General features: G+C 39.1%; 1 protein-coding gene across 10 annotated transcripts in view; it reads right to left on the bottom strand.

The window, feature by feature from the left end:
- The window catches only part of LOC110827866 (phosphatase and actin regulator 2), a 254,537-nt gene that overhangs the window by 6,274 nt on the left and 227,335 nt on the right, over positions 1 to 20,928 (bottom strand). For 8 of the 10 annotated variants that reach the window (XM_087351051.1, XM_087351052.1, XM_087351054.1 and 5 more), the window contains 5 exons: positions 6,931 to 7,188; positions 6,450 to 6,725; positions 3,991 to 4,267; positions 2,425 to 2,457; positions 1,282 to 1,436 (listed from right to left, as the gene is read on the bottom strand). In XM_087351051.1, the coding sequence (XP_087207177.1) occupies positions 1,282 to 1,436; positions 2,425 to 2,457; positions 3,991 to 4,267; positions 6,450 to 6,725; positions 6,931 to 7,188 (999 nt within the window). The remainder of the gene's footprint in view (positions 1 to 1,281; positions 1,437 to 2,424; positions 2,458 to 3,990; positions 4,268 to 6,449; positions 6,726 to 6,930; positions 7,189 to 20,928) is intronic. The other 2 variants (XM_022059962.2, XM_087351050.1) reach the window with 2 other exon arrangements.

Here is a 20,928-nt window from a genome sequence, read left to right as displayed (position 1 = left end):
CCACATCCTTCCTTCTTATTTTCTCTACCACTTTATCACCGAGTTTCATAGTCTGCATGCTCTGGACAGCCAGCGCTTGCTCAGTTCAAACTGTATGATGGTCATACAAAGATAATTCATCCAAAATCATAAAATTTGAAATCTGTATTATGTCTTCCCATCTGATTTCTAAGAACCTGAAGATTAAAATATACAAAGCAATAATATTGCCTGTTGTTAAGTATGGGTGGTTGGTCACTCTGAGGGAGGAACATAGATTGCAGGTGTTTGAGAAAAAGGTGTTGAGGAGGATATCTGGGCCTACGAGAAAAGACGATGGAGAAAACTGCATGATGATGAGCTTAAAAATCTGTACTCCTCCCCCAAAATTGTTAGGGTGATGAAGTCGAGAAGAATGAGATGGGCTGGACATGTAGCACGCATGGATGGTACAAGACGTGTGCACCAGGTATTGATCAGGAAGTCTGGGGAGGGGGGGGAGACCACTGGGAGACCTAGACATAGATGGGAGGACAATATCAAGTGGAATCTATGGGAGATAGCAGTTGAAGGAGACTGGATTTTGTTGGCCCAGGACAGGGGGCTTTGGTTAATTCGGTGATGAACCTTCGGGTTCGGTAAGCCATCTAGTTAGTTAGTACTATGTGCTTCACCATTCTGTTATATTATGTTTCATCGAGGAATAGAAAGGTGATACCACAGTCAAAAATATTTTAATGACATTCTTTTATGTTTCCTATTCAAGTGATGCTCGGATAAGAGATAAGTGATGGGCACATTAACCAACAAACTAAACATATGTGACAAAACATGTAGCATGTTATTCTTTAAGAGGAGAACTGCCATGTAAGATCACTTAAAATTCATTGTTCTACTAAAACCAAGTACAGAATACAAATGGATGTTGAGATATCTCTGAACTTCATGTAGCAAAATATGCTCTATGCAGGGATCACCTTTGTCTTTCAAAGTACACAAGACATCCATTAAATGCTTATATTGGGGAATAATAAAAAAAGGTTCTTGATCCTACAACTACATAATCACCTGACAACAGAATTAAATAAAGTGGAAGAGAATGACAAGCAAGTTGATTCTGAATTATGAGTTTTTGTCTTTTCCAGAAGTCTGATACCAGAATATTTTGAAATGATAGGATTTTTATCATTGTGAGTTACTTTGATAACAAATCATGCCATTCCATGCATTTATCATGCTAAGCGACACTTGCTGTCTCATGCATTCAGCTACACAAGGAGTTAGTAATTCAGCTGCCCATACCGTACGTACTTTCCTCGTCATCGTCATCTCTGTAAAGAACAGGGCCATCGCCCGAATCACTGTCTGTGTCTTCCCGGATGATGTATGCTGGACGGGCATTCTCCTTGTTCTCCATACCACATGGCAATGAAATACCAAACCGCACTGGACGTGTACTGCCAACAGCAAGGCTACAGTTGACACATGTATGTCATAACATTTGTGCATACACACAGGTTTAACCAATTTTACTTTCCTTCATTTCATGGAACATTATCACTAAAAACTTGTGCAAATGCCTGAAGAATTTCTTTACAATTATGGAAAATCTGACATATTTACAAAGACATTATCAGTATTTCAAATTACAGCAAGATATAAAACAGATTATGGATTAAATGGAAGCATGTATTTACTGGACAATGTTTCTAGTCCTGAAAACTAATGTGAAGTTACTTTACATAAATGGAGAGTGACATGGAAAAAGAGAGGAAGATGCAAATGTTAACAAAATGTATATGGCTTTTTTTTTCCATTTTGGTTCATATAATTCTGCTGTGAAGTGTGCTTACTGGAATTTATCTCACAGGGCAAATCCCTGTTACAAATGAGAAAGGATCTTTGTTTTAAGAAATTTTTTTAGAGAAAGTAGGACACTGAAACTAACAAAATAAATACCTACATCAAGAGAAGTCCTTCTTGAGAAGCAGGGTCATTCACAAAAAATTCCCCACCTTTATGGAAGCTGAAGATGATAATAAAGAGAGGAGTGCCCAGTAATTACGACTGACTGTTAAATTGCACAGTTGTTTTTACAATGCCAGTAATACATCCTGAGACCATAATTTCCATTAGGAACACCATTAAACAGATTAAAAGTATAAACTGGACACCTACAATGACACAGGTTCATCAAAACACTACAGTGTAAAGAGAAAATTAAACACAAAAAAAATTCAATATCCCCATTGTATTATTGCTGCTAAAATATGTGGAAATAATGATTAACCTAGAATAATATAAGTACTTTGAAGTAATTAAATAATATCAAGCATACACAGATATAATTAAATTACTACAAGCCTATAACAGTGAAATTATTTATATTATGAATTATAGAAACATTAAAACAAACAAATAAAACTATTTTTATTTAATAAGTACCTTATTCTTACTCTTGGAATAGAAGAAGGCCTTCTAGCAAGCATAAGAGAAAATCATGGCACAGAATTAAATACAATAAAGTAATGCAAAAATCAATCTAATGCAAGAAATTTTAGTCAGAGAAGATATAATTCTGTGTAGAAAAAGTTGACTCCATCTTAACTCAAAGACTCCTAATGAATGCTATGTGCAACAATAATTTAATATTAGTTTCACTGCACAGGTTATACAAAGAGCAGAGTCCATAAAATTAAACATATTAATTTTTTTTATACTGCACTGTAAAAACTAAATACCTGAATTTCCTCATGATATATACTAGTATTTATACACCATTCAGTTTTATGGACAATGTATTTATGTACCAAATATCCATATCCAAATTGATGAGCAAGAATAATTTGTAAATATACTTTAATTAACCATTCAATGACGTCATTTTACTTTCATCATGTGGGAACAGGGGATTTAAACCTAATCAACATTTTGAAGCAGTAGTCAACATCACATTTAAACCTCGAATCTCATTTTGTTACAAGCTTTACTCCAAACTTACATCAGTGTGTATCAATTTTTCATAGGGAAATTTGCAGTTTGAATGAAATAGTCTGGTGTTGGCATCTGTCAACACTTTCACAGGCAGATATTAGCTGGTGAATGCTATATACATTACTGAATACTGGGAATGACCCATTCTTCAAGTGCCTGAGCACTGCGGGCCACAACGTTTAGTTGGATTCATCTACAGACATTCGGTAGGACTCCTTGGACGAGGGATCGGCCCGTCGCAAGGCCTCTACCTACACAGGACAGCACAACACAGAAAAACGTGGACAAACATCCATGGCTTGAGTGGGATTCTAACCCACGGTCCCAGCAACCAAGCGGCACAAGGCCCACGCCTCAGACAGCGCGGCCACTACAGACCCCGCTATATACATTACCTTATAAAAATATATTTTCATATTTGAAGGAACATATAGTGTATCCTTAAACACTTCTACATTTAGTATGTGTTAGGATGCATATGCCTTAAAACAGGGGTGGCCAACCCGCGGCCCGCATGTGGCCCGCCTTGAACATTTTTCTGGCCCGCGAGATTCATCACACTTTTACAAAATGTACGCTTAGTATCATTATTATTATATTATCTATGTTTACATGTAAGAATAATAGTAAACACAATAATAATAACTCATTATGTTTCAATTTTTCACTCCAAAAAAATGTCTATAGTGTATCTAAATCTAATATGGGGATATATAATTTTATATGTGGCCCGCGGAGTTATGATGCATTTCCAAAGTGGCCCGAAAGATCATTTGGGTTGGCCACCCCTGCCTTAAAACATCAAAATGTCTTCTCTCTAATTAGGGAATAATTACAAATAACGATGTAATTTACTTGATAAAATAAAATAAAACATGTACACAAAACATTAATCATAAAGCTACGTATCATACTGAATAAGAATATAAAAACAACTATTAAGTATTGAAATTGTGTGTAATAAAAAGTGTCACAATTGTATATATTCTTTTTTTTCTACTCCTTATCTGAACTCACTTGAATGAGGCGTGATGTTCCTGCCGCAGGGCAAGAGGCCGGCTCTCCTGTGTGGGAGTATTCTGAGGGGTGCCAGGTCCACTTCCTCCCCCACTACCGCTCTTCTTCTTAAGGGCTGACTTGAGTGGTACAGCATGGAACTTGGGCTCCTTGGCTGGTATCTCTTCCACACGTGAGGTGTCAATGCTTGGATCAGGTTGTGGCACTCTGAACATATATCGTGCATCGCCGTCTTCGTCCTCTTCATCCTCATCGTCACCGCCCCCATCTTCCTGTTCTGTTACGCCAAATCACAACTTTAGTACACATCTCATCTGCACTCCATTACTGAAAATGGTACACAATTCAACTCCCACAACTTTATCATAAGACACAGACAGCAATGGCATCCAATCTTTTAATGAAACAATTTTCTTACTGTATTTATCACATAAAGTAAAGTTTGTCCCGCTACGTGCCATGCAGGCGCTTGGGGTGAGTGGAGGTATAGCTCCTATTCTTTCTTGACCTCGGCACTAGATGGGGGTGAGTGGTCAGCATCACGCCCCGGCCGGCTTTACCCCCGGTACCCATTGTACAGGAGGCTGGGTGGGGTAGAGGAAAAATCCTCTGCCTCCGTTGGGGATCGAACCCCGGTCGTCCAGCCTGTAGCTAGTCACTATACTGACTGAGCTATCCTGGCTCTTAATCACATAAAGATATATTTATTTGTGGTTTATTTAACAAAACTGCCAGTAGCTCAGACTATATAGCATCAAAAAATTAATGAATTGGAAAGGATATGGAAGGAAGTGTCCATGGCTTAGTTTAAGGTACTATCCTGGCGTCTGCCTAGAGGGAACGAGGAAAATCACAAAAAGCCCTCAGCCAAGATTTAAAACCAGGACTTCCTGAATATAAAGCAGGAGTGCTTGGTAAAATGAAGATCTAATAGATAAGAAATGATAAGGATACTAAGACAGTTAACCCTTGGAGCACAGACTGGAAATTTCTTGATAGCTAACACTTTCCATAAGGGCAAATGCTAAATTTTCATCAAATTTTCATCAGCGGAACAGACTATTGCATGTTCCGAGTATCTGCTAATGATTTTACAATAGTCAAGACTATTCTGAAAGCACAACAGCAAACTCTTCATCAGGTGAATATTTACAATTCTAACAAAGAAGGTTCTGAAGATGGCTGTCTTCTGGGTTCTTGTGCCATGAAGTCTGGTAGAAGTTTACTGATGTTTCAGAGGTCCTTGCTGCCTCCATCATCAGGCTGATGAGTAAGCCACGCGAGTGGAAAGCGCTAGAGTTATACGGACCATACAGTTAAGGAACAGCATAATCCTAACCAGTGGAGACTGGCATCAGAATCAGGTGAGGACGTGTGAACCAATAGGAGTGCGCACTTATGAGAGAATTATCTCTTAGGTAAAAAATTATAAATTCTTCATTTCTGTACATTTGGCATTGAAAGGCAAATGCACAGTCATGAAAATTAAATTCATACAAATAAAACATACCAACTGGTATAAATTTATAATTATAAGCTTCTTATTAATTGCATACCAAAAACATTGTTACTATGTGTCAACAACACGTGATAGAACCACAACTTAAGAGGGGTCCACTGTAAAACAACATTGCTGTTGCTTAAGGATATTGATTACTACCAAAAGTGGTCAAATGCATTACCACATTAAAGATACATTTATTCTTCCTTAATTGGGACCTCTATCAGTCACAATAACCTATTAGCAAAAAGTGTTAGATGTTAAAGTTTCTAGCCATAATAGTACATCTGATCTGTAAGTGGAAAATCTGGATGAGTATTTAGCCCCGGTGCAGCTAGGGAAAGGACGGTCAAGCTCGATAGTTCTACGAAGTTGTGAAGGCAGTAGGCCCACACTCCTACTTCTTAAGGTACAACCCCAGTACGGGCCTAAATGAGAACTAGGTACCTCACAAATACAGACCTAGTGATCTGTTCATAAAGACATAAATATACTTTTTAAAAATTCTTCTTACAGATCTTTCTATAAAATAAGACACGTTTTATTTTAATTTTTGAAAACAACTGCAACAACAATATTAATAAATGCAATTCTATTGTATATTTTAATTACTACATTTCCAACATATTTTATATAATAAATATACCACAAAAATTACGAGTATTTAAAGAATAAAACAAATACAAGTAAGGCAGAAAAACAAGGGCACTAAAATTAAATAATCTTATACTTATGCCACAAACTCAATAAGATTAGAAACATAATCCAGGAGTGTACGTCAAAATTAACAGGTTTTCTCTCTTCCACGTATACATCACCGGGAAAAATGACATCTCCAGCTGAAAACGTGAGTTATGGATATTTACCTCAAAGGTACAAATATCTGCAAAAATATATCTGTAACAACTCAATTCTCTGATTCCATTCACATTTAAAGTAAAATTAACCTGTTGATTACCTTCATAGAGAAAGTCCGAGAGGTCAAGAGGTACAGCATTGTGCACTCCGCTGCCAACGCCCACTCCAAACCCCAGCTGATTCTTCTGGCGTAGGAGCATGGTTGGGCTCGGGGAACTGAACATGGGAGGTGGGGGAATGGGTCCAATTTCTGAAACGGGGATTGGAGGCTCAGGTAGTTCTGAAAGTGTCAAAGTGTTAGGATGCAAGTGCTGATGGTGATGTGGGTGGCGCTCTGTAGGGGGTGGAGTCACATCACTTGTGTGGTCATCGGGGGCTGTAACATTAACATGTCATTTTGTGTAAGATTTGAGGTTTTCGCAGCGGTGAGTATGAAGATTTCTGTCTTCTGGGTTGTTATGAAATCCAAGGCAAATTAAGTCCAGCTTAAAGAAATCTGTAAGGACTAAAAAATTACACACAGCAAATAACAGTGCGCGTGTAATCTGGCAAAAATAAGCAGCAGTAGTTATAAAACTCACCACTGGCACTGGCAGCTGCTGCCAAACTGTTGGGGCGTGGTGGTGAGCTATGTGACATGCAGTGTTCACTGTGGTAACACAGTAGACGTCGGGTCAACTTTCCTGGGCCTAGAGACGATGGTCTTTCTGGTTTACTAACTCCAACTCCAGCTGCTGAACTAGGATCACCACCAGGAGACGATAACGCTGGCCCCTCTGGTGGATCACTGCTTGGTGATATGGACCCATTTGCCTGTTCAGTCTTATCCTTCTTCGGTTCTAAAAATGTCAGAAATATGTTCACGAAACAAACATATACACAAACAAAGTCCAATAGAATAAAAAACATACAGGGCCTGACCACACCCTATTCCCATTATAATCCATGCCAAGACGAATGAGAACCGTAGTTCCAGGTTTCAAAACAACCATTTTAAGGGCTTACATGCTAAATCATACTTTGTGAAGTAATTTGCTGCACTTTACAAAACAGAAACGCTTCTAAAGCATGTTTCTTGGACGCACGCATGCGCGCGAATGTGTACATACGTGAACACAGATTATATTCGAGGTATGGCCACTGTTGCCTTTCTTTTGCACCAATATGTATAGCCCAATCGACATGATTTGACACAAATCACATTACAGGTAAACGTATGAACGCATGCATTAAAAATAGTAAAATTAAATGCAAAATTGAGAGAGAAAAATTCATACGAGTTTTCTTTACAGCGTTCCCTGACTTTTCTCCATTCTGTATACTGACACTAGGATGAACCTTTTTTTAAAGGTTTGCAGTTTTGACCTTTCTAAACACAAAAACACGCTAAAGAATTTGCAAATCCGTTTCACTGCATGACTTCAAAGACCTGAATGTATCGTGTCGAGCATTTCAAAGCCTTAAAAAACATGTCCACTACATAGTTCTATTAATATAAATCCAGGTTTACAAGAAGTCATGTGCTAACAGATAACGCGATAAAAGAAGTGTCCGTGAACTGGAAAGGGCGGGATTATTCGCACCAAGTAGCACAGCGATCAGATGCCATGTAATCAGGCTAAGATCAACTTTGCAAGCGAACCAACACCAGCTGGGCAACACGGGGGGGGGGGGGATAAAGAAAGCTCTTGCTTTCATAATATTCATCAGAAAGGGGGCGTCCGACAAACAGATGGTCGTATGCTTTCAAAATTAAAAAAAAGGGAGGGGGGGGAAAGCAAATGCATCCCTAGGGTGGAATTAAAAATGTATGTTTCGTTTAGGCCGACGTACCTGCTGTGAAATGCATTGCACACCTGGTGACAGTAGGGATTTGAAAACAGTTTCAACTAGCGATTTTCTGTGAGTGCTTGTGTTCTTATTTATGATATTTATGTTTTAGCAATGAGTTAACATATCAACTAATTTTAATTTAATTTTTTAATTCTCGCTAATTGAGGCTGCGCTTAGCAGACATTTTTCGCACTTCTTTAAAATATTGTTTTACAAAAAATGTAAAGTAGTTTTGAGTACTGACATTACCATACTTCATGTATGTTAAATAAACGCAACGAGAAATCATACTGTTCGTGGTCCATTACGGGATACTCCTTATCACCGACGCAAGTATTTACTAGTAACTCAATTCAGCACTAAACTGGATGAATCCACGGCAGAATTAAGCACACAGTTACAAAACCTCTGTAGTATTTCACAAATAATTTCAATTAGCACTGCCACAGAAGCTAGAATAATAAAAAATATAACAGCGAGTAACATACATTGATATCCCACGAGAACTCTTTAATATGAATTAGACACGTGGAACAAGCCTGCAACATCACTCGGTCCGTTGCAATGAATGGCTGGCTGTACGGCACAGCTCATAACTTCACGAACAACATATGTGTTTACTAACATAACGTACTGCGTAAATCTGTCGATTGCAATAAACATCCAGCCAAGCGACTGCCAATGCTGTGAGACTTCATTGTATTTTTATTATATAAACTTGCTGTTAACTGAAACCGTCAACTCTCGTAATATCATAGCCCGTTTGTACATGCAACGCTTAAGTGGCGTCTGGTTTCTAACACTTTTGTTCATTTGATATACAGATCAGAGGTTGCGACATGGGTGTGTAGTGTTCGCTTATGAAACACTGCATTTTACAGTAATTCAGTACTTACATTATTATTATTCCATCTATTTACCGTTTTACAGGGTGTTTACTTCTAATGTACCTGAGACAAACCTTGCTCCTGAGGTACACAATGCAGCAACTATTTCTGAAATACATTTTGCTTTATTATTATTGTTGTTGTTGTTGCTGTTATTGTTACTAGCGTAGTATGACCCGTTAAAGTTTACGGGAATGCACCATAGTGTGTAACAGTAATTCAAATAGCATATAATATAGGCGTAAGGAAATATATAGGCAGTGTCAGCAACTGGACGTCTAAAACGTGCGACCTGTATACAGGCATTGAATCTGTTAACTAATCACGTGGAACACAGCCTTTGAAAAGCTGATAAGTATGCTCAGCTAGTTAAGAAATTCCAAGGTTCATAACCGTGTTTACAACAGCCCGCCACCGATCCATAACTTGGACCACATGAATTCAATAAACATCCTCCAACGCCATTTCCCTTAGGTCCATTTTAATCCAGTCTGCACCTATGTCCTACGAGCAGTCGCTTCAATTTAAGCTTTCCAGCTAAATTTTTGTACAAACAAACACGCGCACGAAAGAAATCCCACGACTGGAAAGGGGCTTAGTAACAGTCTGTCAAGTTACTTTTGACATATCTTATTATTTATAAAAATCGGTGGTGGTTGCACTTCAAATTTCGTTTACAGTGTACTGTATGAAATACAATACAATCTAATTACGACGTGATCCCACAGCAAAACCCCAACAGAAATATATTACTGTCAAAATTACGCGACAGCGTTGGAATGTCGCGGAATATGGCGACGAAGTACTTATTCTCTTCTTACTGACGTGCGCATGCACGGTGGCAAAGAGGGACGCTATTTTGTGACGATAAGCGCCATCGTGTGCGAAAGCTCTTCTCCTGCGCAGGGCCGATACGTCCAAGTCTCGGTGCGTACCCGGGAGATGGTCACTGGTGAAAACGAACGTTTCGATCCGCCCAGTGTTTGCTGGTCCAAGGTCCAACACAAGGGGTGGCAAAACCTTAACCAGTTCGCGGGTCAACACAGGAAGAATACACACCGGTGCCTAGGTTATAACAAAGTTTTTACGTCAAATGAATTGGAACATTTTTAACATCGAATCGAAATATTTTTCTCCAACGGCGCAGCAATGAAAATTGACTCGCGATCCACTTTTCATATGACCGCATGCCAATGTCACGCCATCACAACCTGATACCACAAACTGTATGATAATGATGATGAAGAGAGATGTGTAAGATAACTGTCGTGGCCTGTTTGACGGCATTATCTGATACTTAAAAAAGCTGGGCAAACACAGTTTTCTTTACCGAACCTTCATCCAGGGACTTCCTGAATACAAGTTCCTACAAGTTCCCATCGCTCAAATAATGCGCATGGTCCTATAACACGTACACTGAACGCGCAAGCCGTTGAGACAGCCTAAAGCATTAGACTTTTCTCAAGTTCGAATGACAATTCCTGACATTCAAATTCGACGGAGGCCGTCAACATAAAATAGTTCGGCCCTTTTCCAATCTCTTCAAGAAGAGATAACCTAGTTCATTTTATGTCGTGTGTCGACATTCTGAAGGCATGAAGGGTCGATGGAATCTTTCCGATCGCTGGATAAAACAGCCTGGTCCTGACAAGTCTGTTACACGAAAAAATGTTTGTCTTCAAATATGCACAATTTGTACACGCATACCTAGACTTATATATCTTACGTTTGCGCATTTCTGCAGGTTTTAGTCCACTTTATTTCCTTAAAGGAAGAAAACGGGATTAGGAGACCACCATGCTATGTGGGCGCGTGCCCTCTTTTCGTATTCTGAACCAGCGCACGACTGTCATGAAACTTGATATGAACGCTATTCCATTCGAGGCTACCCCAATGCGTCCTTTTTAATTCAATACAGGCCTAACTGACAATAACAAGACGATTCTATGAACCTTAGAGTATGAAATTATTCGTTCTAGCACAGCTCAATAATACGTCTTGAAATTACAGGACGTAATTAAAAATTAGCCTACTTCTTAATTCACTAACTTCCATTCAATCAAGTTTATGAGACTCGCTGTGCAAAGAATTCCGGCATAACATCCAAACTGAGACTAACTAATAAATCATCTTAGTTGAAAGGTTATGCAAACTCTATGCTTTGAAAATAACGAAATCATTTACAACAAAATAAAATGTTAAGAAAGAAGGAAAGAAAATCAATACTGATAAAAAATCAGAATGTAAGACTATTTGTTTCTGTTGTTTTGTCGTAATTTGTGTCCAACGTTCGCAGTCTGTTGTGCAGAATGGCACTCAAACTGTTTACCGCATCATCAACAAATTTCAGCCTCTATATAACGAAACATGCGTAATTATGACAAGCAACCTGCTTTGGTACCCTCAAGCGATGACAGCCCTGAATGGCTAAAGTGGTTCTAAAGCAGCATTCTCAATACCGAGAGCTTTGCTCATTTCAGAATGGTCGGCATATCTCTCCTTAAGGCGCCTTCACGTGACGCGACTCGCAAAGAACACGAATACGATGGCACTGCGAAGTCCCAAGAACGACACCAATGCTTCCGTTAACATAATGGGGGAAGATGACAAGGCGGGCACATGCTCTTACCCTGTCTGCATTAGAACGAAATCTATTGGAGCTGTAACACACCTCTCAGTCATTGAGTTAAAGCTGTCAGTAGAACAGCTACTACGATGCTACAAAAGCCTTTTCGTGCCCCTACACGTACGCCTTTACGAACATTACATTAATGTATATTGTTCTGAACCGCAATTTAATTTATTCGTGTGTTTGAAATAGGCCTACATTAACTTGCGAGAGAGTATTTATTAACCGTAAAACGTGCGGCAAAATGATCTAACATATCAGAAGACAAAACGTCGACTCCAAGTTTTCACGACGTTCACACACTAAGAATTGCTGACTTATGAATATTTTATAGTTACGCTCTAGAGTACTTACCGGTATTTCAACAGCAGCCAAATATAAAATGCCAAAACGCGACATTCAATTTGCCTGGTCTCTAAAAATTGCAAGTTGCGAATAATATAATACTTTAATAGTTAAAGGAAAGGAGACACAATATGAAGTTAAAACGTAGCAAGAAAACGTGTGTAAAGAATGAAGTTAAATTGTTTTTCGCGTGTCTATTAAAACCCGACTTTATATAAATATTTATTAAAACCCAAATAAACAGAAATTTGTACCACTATTTCAAATCAAATAAAGGAATCTTCTTCGCTAGTTATAGTTAATAAATGACTTCGCAAACGATACGTACATATTACGACTTAAACCGGTAATAAAACAATAAATAAAGCTGAATTATAAAACCTGTTCACTCAAATTCGCTCATGGCTACTGCACTGGTGTGAATCAATAACGTCATGCCATTCTTCTTGTATCCGGGAGATACCCAGTTCTAATCCCGATCGGGTTACCGGCTATCCTAACTGATGTCTTCCGCCATTTTCCTCAGTCTCTCCAGTATTTTGAAACAAGCAACGAATACCTCCGACCAAATACCTACTCATCATTCACTATCAACTTCATACCTCAATCGGCGATGTCTAAGCAAAGAAGTTGAAAGAGGGTCGTTAAATACCTTAAGAATCAATAAACATTTTGCTTCGTATAAGCAAGCAGCTATCTTCAGTTCTTCACACATCACGCTGCCACTACACGCCGATCTTCGGTAAAGGATGTTACACAGGACGATCAATTCTTTCACATATCAGCTCTTGGCAGAAGCAGTAAATATACCTTTCTGTTTACTTCCATAAGATAATTTATTATTTGAGGGCAGGAATGGCTTTTGGATTCTGACCTTAATTTAGAATTGCCTTAAACCCTTTCAAGCACAGAGTTAATCTAAATGGCCCGATATTAAAAAAATTCAACACCTACCTCAAAGACAGGACAATGCTACTCAATTACTGTAGCATCACAGATAATAAAAGGGTCGCGTTCCACGTATTGGCATCCCACCAGGCGACAGACTGGCGCCCAGTGGTCACATCCAAACACAACAAATAATAAGTCAACCCTCCGAGAGATGGGGTTTCTGCCCCAAACAGTTAAGATAAAACTGTGGAAAGATTGGAGTTTCCGCTCCAATCAGTTGAGATAAGAAGCACCCAAGCAGTTGAGATAAAAGAGTCTCTGGCGTGTACAAAGAGACCACTGTGAATGTAAGGATCAACAGGCTAATACCGTTAGGCAAGAAATTAATCCCTGTTTATTCAAGGAATCACACAAAATGCATATAGTTACCACTGTACTTTAATAGGTTAAGATGGCAATAATAATAATAATAATGGAATAGTGTAACCCCTTAGATGCCGTCACGGAAACCAGACTTAGGTCCACTGCGAACAATTTCAGGATCACTGACATAGAATCACGAAGAAACTTTCGCTAGATGATTCCGTAACTAGACGGCAACTGTTTAACTAATCACCATTAAATATACGGCATGGCATCTGTGGTTGAACACTTCAGAATGATACAAGGTATCAGCTAAACATTCGCATCCCACTTCTCAATAATCACTAATCTATTTCTGCTCAGCAGACGTGTGGAAGTAGACCTCATTCAAAGATATACAGAATATGGCACGTTTGAAACTCATCACTGTCTCGTCCAGTCAAACAATTATGTACGAGGTGCGATCAGAAAGTTTCCAGACTGCGCCTATAAAAAACCCGTACACTTATCTCAGGTATTAAATTCATCCATCACCCTCGAAGTAGTTCCCCTGGGAGTGAACACAACGATCCCAGCGCCGCTGCCAAGCCTGGAAGCATCCATGGAAATCTTTCTTTGTCAGCCTGTCAAGCACCATCTGCGATTCTGCCTGAATCTCTTCTATCGTCTCAAATCTCCTTCCCTTTAGCTGAATTGTCATCTTTGGGAAGAGGAAACCTTAGAAAGGAAGTTGGGGTCGGTTCTTGCAAGATCTTTGAGCTCCTGACAAACGAGAAGTCGATTCTGCTTCTGGTCCTCAGACAGGAGCCTTGGCACAAACTTGGCTGCGATGCGTCGCATGTGGAGTTCTTCCTTTAGAAACAGCTGACAGGTCGCATAGCCTATCCCAACAATGTCGCACAAGTCGTTGATGGTACGACGTCGATCTTCGTGAATGGCCTGCCGAATCTTCGTAACATTTTCGGGCGTTGTGCTCGAAGATGGTCGTCCAGAACGTTCGTCATCATCGACAGAGGTTCGGCCATTTTTAAAACGTGAATGCCACACAAAAGTTTGTGCACGACCCATTGCGGACTCCCCAAATGCTTGCTTTAGCATTTCATAGGTTTCCGTAGCCGTTTTGGCGAGTCTTTGGCAAAATTTGATTTGTTCATGAAAATCCGCCATTCCGAAATCGCAGGAGGGTCGGTGTAATGCACTACCAAAACGCCCGTAACTAGGAAACAAATGCTAATTCGATGATGCCGGCTGGCACACTGATTCACTATGAATGTAGGCCCAACCCCTTAGCGGCAGAAGCTCGTACTACATCCGGTTCGCCCTCTATTGACACAGTCTTGAAACTTTCTGATCGCACCTCGTAAAAAACAGTTTTTCCAGCGATAAGGTCCAAATTAATAAATAGCGCATGCACGGCACAAATGTAGCAAACATAGCAATGTCTTTATGCAACAAACGCAGAATTATAACGTACAACAAAAGAGTACTCCATCTTACCTTCCGAAGGAACGTTTTGCTACTGTTTATGCATTGCCATCACGGAACTGACGTTCGTTTACTGAAGAATGGTTACATATTATACTGCACAGCATCGGAACGCAAAAATTAGAGATTTACGTTCCTAGTCCGGGGAAAGGAATACTTCAGCACTAATGCCTAACTGTCATCCTTATCAAAAACATAGCAGCAGAACTGTGAGACAATAAACATTACAAAAAAATAAGAGAGATTTTTTTATCATTATGTTCACTTACGTGAAGTCCATCAAGAAATTCCTTCGCAAGACCTCACATGGGAAACGAAAGCATTAGATTGTTCCAGATTATACATAAATTATTTTAACGATAACGACATTTTTGATGATCATGGACTTTGATTAAGAGCATTTTAAAACTGGCCACGACCGATTGCTTCTACATACTTTATATTCGTTGTCGGTCATCTCCCAAAGCTGTGTAATTTACAGCTGGAAAAACAGGGGTGGGTAAACTGATTAATTTGTAAACGTAAAAAGTACATTACAAAAGAGAATTACCGGGCGAGAGGTGCAGAAAAACTTCAGCAGGAGATAAATTACAGCACATTCTAGGTAGATGCTTCACATTAACCAAGGTGAATTACACTAACAGGCTTAACAATTTGGTAAAAATTCATGGACTAATTAGGGTAAAATGTGAGAAAGCCATACTAAAATGGAAACAAAAAAACATGAATGCATACAAAATAATGTAGGATATAATGACATGTTATAAACAATTAAAGGAACATAAGATTACAGAGTCAAATTAAGCAGCAATGTTTGTAACCCCAAACGAAAAGGTAATCAACATGTGGACCTAACAGAAGGAATTAAAGCTTTGTGCAGACTGGACGAGATGATAATGAAACCGCTAACTGCAATACCAGAAACATAAATAACGCTACATTAATCATCGATCCTACCACTCGAAGACCCATACAACTTCACTTACACTTCAAGTGTTGGGAACGGGAGAAAATACTTCTTGCTATACAGAAATACATTGTGCGAAATTTATAAAATATGTTTGTCATCACATTGTTTCATATTGTAAATAATATAATAGTTATACAATATGTTTTCAGAATTTCCGAATATACGTATAACTGGTAAGAAAAACCAGCATAAATACAAGAAAATAAAGATGATATCAGTAATAACAACAGAAGCAGAACATTATCATTCACACTTCCTTCGCATTCTGGAGAACTCGGTTCGAATCTCCTCTCAAACTAAGATCTCAAATTTTAAATAACAACTCTTACTTTCAAAACGTATGTTTATTAAATCATTCTCTGAAAAAAAAATGTACAGGACATGAAACATGATGGACCTTATGATGACAAATGACGCATCACTGCAGTCTGTAACAACGAGAGAAAACAGTGACCACTAATTTTGTGCGAACTTCTTGTTTTTTTGTGATAAAAATACTAACATGGTGACCTTCAAGATTAACAAGCCCTGTCTGGCACTCTTGTTTATTTTGAGCTGAAATTTTAATCAGAACCTTTCACACTGGAGAGAACACATTTACAGCTAGTTCCATGCTTAGACATGGAGTTTCAGGAATACATTTGTATCCGAAGGACGCAAATAATAATTTTACTGTTACTACCAAACGGGTACTAGCCAATTCTGAGTAAACGATGCACTCTGTATTGAAAGCAACAATCTACAGCAGGAAGACAGCTATCTTCTCGGTAGTTGCGCCGTGTAGTTTGGCAGAAATTTACCGACGTTTCAAAGATTCTTCAGGGTGTCGCCCAGATGATGGCGGAAACAAGCACCTCTGAAACGTCCGTAAACTTCTACCAGAGTACACGGCGTAACAACCATCTTCAGACAGGCACACATCTTCATATTCGCTGATGCGAGAACCTGAAATCTCAATCTACAGCACATTTATATAAAACAATAAATAATTTAAATTCTTTAAAATTCTGTATTGAACACCAGTCTGGATCATACGCAATCTGCTAAATTCAACGTTTCACTGCATCCAATGACACCTTCAGATCTGGGCACTATTTTACGTCGCGAAGTGAATCTTGGTATTTATGATCTCGTTGATTGTGAAAACCTGGGTGGAAGCCAGAACTGAGGTGGGAGATATCTGAAGCGAAGTGTTGAAGCTGAGTCATGCAGATGACAAGGAAAACACCTTGCGACACTAGCGTATTTTACAAGGATAGTACCAGCCGCCACATCACGCTACAAACATTTCTACCGCTTCAAAAACACTCCAGCAAAGCTTGTTGCTGAAGATGTTACACTGCACAGATCAAAATGCAAGTGAACATCGAAGTAGATGTTACTTTTCTGCTTACTGCCTCGTGTTACTTGGCCAGCTTAGCAATACATATGCTCACTATCTCGTATTCGTTGACCGACATAATAATTCAATGCTTACCAACACCTGCGACGAAAACACTTGTTAACGAACCTACGTTATTTTACCAACTTAATCCAAATAACTTCACGTTATTTGACCAACTACACGAAACGTGCCTAATGTCTCGTTCACCGAATGGGTTAGCATATATGTAGAACGCCTGGCTCCAACTCGGGTGATACCCCTCTCAAAGCGCAAAAGAAACCCAAAATATTACGGACCCCAAGGCTCAGTACCATCATGACAACAGCCGATAAAACCCAGTTCACTTCCTCGCAGATATTTCGAAAAGATTCACTTCTACATCTCGGTCTAAATGTGGTATTTTCCCATGAGTTTCCCAGTCAAAATTGTGTGCGTTCCTCTCACCTCTCCCATTCGATCTCCGTGTCCAGTCAAACTCAGCCTCATCTACTCATAAAAAATTCGGATAAGTCCATTGAATATACAGTTTAAACCATTTTCTTGTTGCTATGCTATCAAATGCCGTTCTCAGAAGTTTCTTATTTAAAAACACCAAGTTTCGCACCCATACAAAACAACATTTAAAATTAGAGTTCTATCTAATTTTGTCAGATTATCGGGAAAAAGATAAAACCACTTGAACTGAATGAAAGTTTATGTTTATTCAGTTTAAACCGCTATACACTTCAGCATGAATAAAATTCACCATTTTTAAAAAAATCTTATTTTATTGCTCCAGAATTACGCACAACGAAGCAGCGCGTAATGAACGCCGGTCATTTGTACAACTCGTGTGTCTTGTTATTCATGACAAACTGCATGCCACTAGGGGCACTGATAACTAGGGAGATGACGTAGGCAAGAAGTTGGTTGGAGACACCCCTGATGGCCCTCATCCTCCAGAACCACCTTACAGAAGAAGCAAAATAAAACGGACGACTGACATAGCGAACCTCAGTTCTGCAATGAACGATTAAAAATTACGCGACGGCCTGAAAAACATTTCCCAAATTCACAAAGCAGCCAGTAGGCTACACCTGTGGAATACAGCTGTACGTCCTCACTGTCGAGAGTTATAACTGTACTTCGCATTCATCGTTACATAACAGACTGCTCTCACTGGAAGTGAGGCAGCCTCCAAATTGAACCGTTTCAGCCGATGAGCAGCTTCCTATCAATGCCTCATTACTTTGTGATGATGTTCAGGCAGTGTTCTCCGCCCCTGCCTCCAGTCAGTGAGACGACCACTTGATGATTCTAAGGACCGAGCGATGCTTGTAGGTCAGGGATTCTCAACATCTTCCGGACCTAGGGCCACATTCACCGTTGCTTATCGACCCGCGGGCAGCAAGGTTATAAATGAGGCAAATATATTGAAATATGGCAATTATATATCCTTCCAAGTTTTCATCAGTAAGACGTGCCCTTCGTTTTGATTTGATCTTCTTCACTAATCTATAGTTACGCACAGCAAAATACAGACGACATTAACAAACGCGTTTTCTGATATGAGGTAACTATTTTTCATCGCACAGGTAACATAATATTACGAAAAACGTGTGCAGGATGCACAAAACATATCTGATCTTGGAAGATTTTCAATTATATGCACTATACTGCGTACATACAAGTAGATCGTCCTGATGATGGAAGCAGCAAGCACCTCTGAAACATCGGTAAAGTCTACCAGAGTGCATATCGCAACAACCCAGAAAACAGTTAGGTGTTCTACTATTAGCAGAAGCATTTGTACGAAATGGCCTATTTAAAGGTATCATATCAGCATTAGATTAGAACACTGGAGTGTTGGTTCCAAATTATTTTCGGATTTGCGATCAGAAAAATAGTAATAACGTTTCGTCACATCGTAAAAAAGAGTCTTCTTCAGATAGTTGTAGATAGATTTGTAATTCTGACTATAAATCAGTGATAGGGCGACAATTACATTGCTCAGCCTTGCGATAGTGCTTATGGGCGACCTGTAACACTTCCTTAGAGACCGAAACAGCCAACACATGTTATGACACAATTATGGGACATTCTATATCTATTTCCTCACTTTCAACTTCACTCAGACGAACAATGAATACAAAGTGATGCAGCGAACAGACAAACGTAGCATTAGCAAATTTAAATGCCAAGTCGAAAGAGAGAAGGGGGGGGGGGGGGGGAATCGCTTCTGGAACTCAGAATTTGGTCAAATATTCAGAGCAATCGTGAATTTAATAATTTTCTACAAGATGATATAACAAAGGAAGGATTTTGCAAAGAGTGCAACTTTTGTCAGGTTCCCTTTGTAGTCTACATCAAAGTAATTAACAATCTAAAGCTAAATAAACGAGAGAAAATAGAAAGTGGAGAAAGAATAGTAAAATACTACATTTGACAGGAGGAGACACAGATAAAGTTTTGGCTATGAAGGTACCCAGGAAGTGCCCGCTCCTTCTTCTGTTAAAGACAGGTTGAGGAGAAGGTAAGGCGTTAGAAATGGAGAAGGTAGAGAGACGAGAAGTGTCACAAAGACAGAAGCTGCGCAGGGATTTGATGCAAAATTTCGCCCTAAAGTAGCCCCCCCCCACGTTTACATCACAATTTCATAAAATTACACCCTTCCAAGGTCAATGTCAAAATTCAAAATGTAAGCCAAAGGTCACCCAAACAGTATTTGTTTACAAATACAGTTCTTACCTAAAATAAAAAAAATCATTACAAAGATCATCTGGTTAATACTGTCTAGGGAAATAACAGCTGCAAACTTTGAGAATCATATGCAACACACACTGTGGGCAAAATGCAATCACTGACTACTGCAGCGATACATACAGTTAACATCAGGTTCTGAAGGGTTAATAACAACTCTGGATTCTGCTGCGATCGTTAAAGAGTAACAATTGCATACAATGATGACGATCAACGTTATTACCATCGTTATATTCGACCTTCAGTGTTTAAACTAAGAATCTCTTTCGTTTCTCCTGTTACCAATTCTGGAAACTGCTGCTTTCATTTCTTTCTACATCAAAATAAAGTAACTGTTTAGGTAACGTATAGAAATGTTTGCTTTCCTACGCCTCCGGGCATGGTCAACGCTTACTTTCCCAACTCTATTATAATCCAGAATCCATTTATGTGGGGGCACCCACAGGGCTGGTTTCGTTATTCCCAACGAGACGTGATTATGAAGATGGCTGATGGCGGCAGGAAGATAAACAGATTAACCTGTGCGCCAAACTACGGACCTACATAGCAGAATTTATTATGCCGTTTCGAAAGGGTCTATTTTAACAGTGAAGGATAAAGCTTTCTTACACTCCATAACCTTACAAACACTGACAACAACAGAGGAACAATTTGAGTCCAAATGATGTATCCGTCGTATTAAGGCACATAAATCACATGTCCTGGCTGTCGCTACAATTATAGATCAGTCCCTCCAATATTCAAGCTGCTGTCCATCTCTTGCAGTTCTGCTCCGCCGTATACTGTTAGGACAAATTTACTGTATTTTAACGAATTACCCTTGAGTAACGACAATTATTCTCATTAGGTTGTAGCATAAAATCATATTCAACCTCACTTTTATGGTATGTCCATCAAGCAAACTCCTTAGCATATGTCAGATGACAAACATTTAATCTTTCAGACAGCCATTCTCCATTATATATATTCGGCTTATTTAATTACATTTGGGATGTATTGGGAAATCAAAACATAAAGTACGTTAATGGTCGATTTTAAACTTTATAAAATTCC

This window comes from Zootermopsis nevadensis, unplaced genomic scaffold (assembly GCF_977971745.1).
Source record: "Zootermopsis nevadensis isolate Lab colony 2312 unplaced genomic scaffold, Znev_1.0 Znev_ptg000018l, whole genome shotgun sequence".
Taxonomy (NCBI): domain Eukaryota; kingdom Metazoa; phylum Arthropoda; class Insecta; order Blattodea; family Termopsidae; genus Zootermopsis; species Zootermopsis nevadensis.
This window is presented reverse-complemented; position numbering and strand designations above follow the sequence as displayed.